Source organism: Sinocyclocheilus rhinocerous, unplaced genomic scaffold (assembly GCF_001515625.1).
Source record: "Sinocyclocheilus rhinocerous isolate Xijiao unplaced genomic scaffold, SAMN03320098_v1.1 scaffold36908, whole genome shotgun sequence".
Classification (NCBI taxonomy): Eukaryota; Metazoa; Chordata; class Actinopteri; order Cypriniformes; family Cyprinidae; genus Sinocyclocheilus; species Sinocyclocheilus rhinocerous.
Genome location: NW_015634872.1, coordinates 1 through 977, shown reverse-complemented (window position 1 = coordinate 977; position 977 = coordinate 1). Strand labels below are relative to the sequence as shown.

The window sequence follows — 977 nt, the reverse complement described above, 5'->3', positions numbered from 1 at the left end:
TAATTTAATTTAATCTAAAATATTCTATCAAATAAATAAAAATGTAATAAAATAAATATCCATTAAGATACATCATTTAGAACAGTGCTTTAACTGTACTGCACTTGTACTGAGATAATGGTACTATACTATATTTGTTTTCCAGAAAAATTTACTTGTCCACGTTGTTTTCAGAAAGAGGGAATCTCAACCAATGAATGCTCTACACTATACAGAGATGGCTATTACACTTAGTACAATAACAAATTTACCAACTTGGTAAATTTACAAATTTAATTACTTGGTAAAATTGACAGAGCCCAAACTTGGAGTTGTAGTTTTACATCATAATTACTCAACGGAACCGTAAGTCCATTTAGAAAAAAAAAGTAACATAATTAATCACTCACAGAGCTTTTCTGCAGTTGAGCACAGCTGGTATCAGTCTTCTTCTTCCCTCATCTGATGTGTTGTATTTCTGGAGGTCCAGGTCATCCAGCGGCTCCTCTGAGATCTGAAGCATGTAGGTAATTGTTGAGCAGTGAGCAGGAGAGAGTTTCTTCTCTGAGTGTTTGTCTGATTTCACAAACTCCTGAATCTCTCTGGACAGAGTCTGATCTTTCACTTCCAGCAGACAGAGGAACAGATTGATGGATCTTTCAGTGGAGAGTCCATGTCCATCTTTGATCTTCTCTTTAATGTAATGTGTGGTTCTCCTGATGCTCTCTGAGCTGTTCTCTGTGTGTGTCAGTAGATCCTGTAAGAGTGATTGGACTTGTGTCAGTAGATCCTGTAAGAGTCTCTGATTGGACTCCAGTGAGACGCCCAGCAGGAACCGCAGGAACAGATCCAGGTGTCCATTCTCACTCTCAACGGCTTTATCTACCGCACCTCTATGCAAATTATGCATTGAATCAAAAACCTTAAGGGTCTCAGTGGTGCTGCTTAAATAGCAGTAAAACACATGGAAAGCAGCAAGAAACTCCTGAACGCTCAGA

The 977-nt window shown here is 38.5% G+C and overlaps 1 protein-coding gene across 1 annotated transcript; it reads right to left on the bottom strand.

Annotated features, from left to right (window-relative positions):
* Positions 1 to 385: 385 nt before the first annotated feature.
* On the bottom strand, positions 386 to 923 carry LOC107746001 (protein NLRC3-like; the record flags this gene model as incomplete). The annotated part of the gene is made up of 2 exons (XM_016560030.1): positions 386 to 736; positions 770 to 923. Coding segments are annotated over 2 exons (505 nt in total), but the record flags the coding sequence as incomplete, so codon positions are not given.
* Positions 924 to 977: the final 54 nt, after the last annotated feature.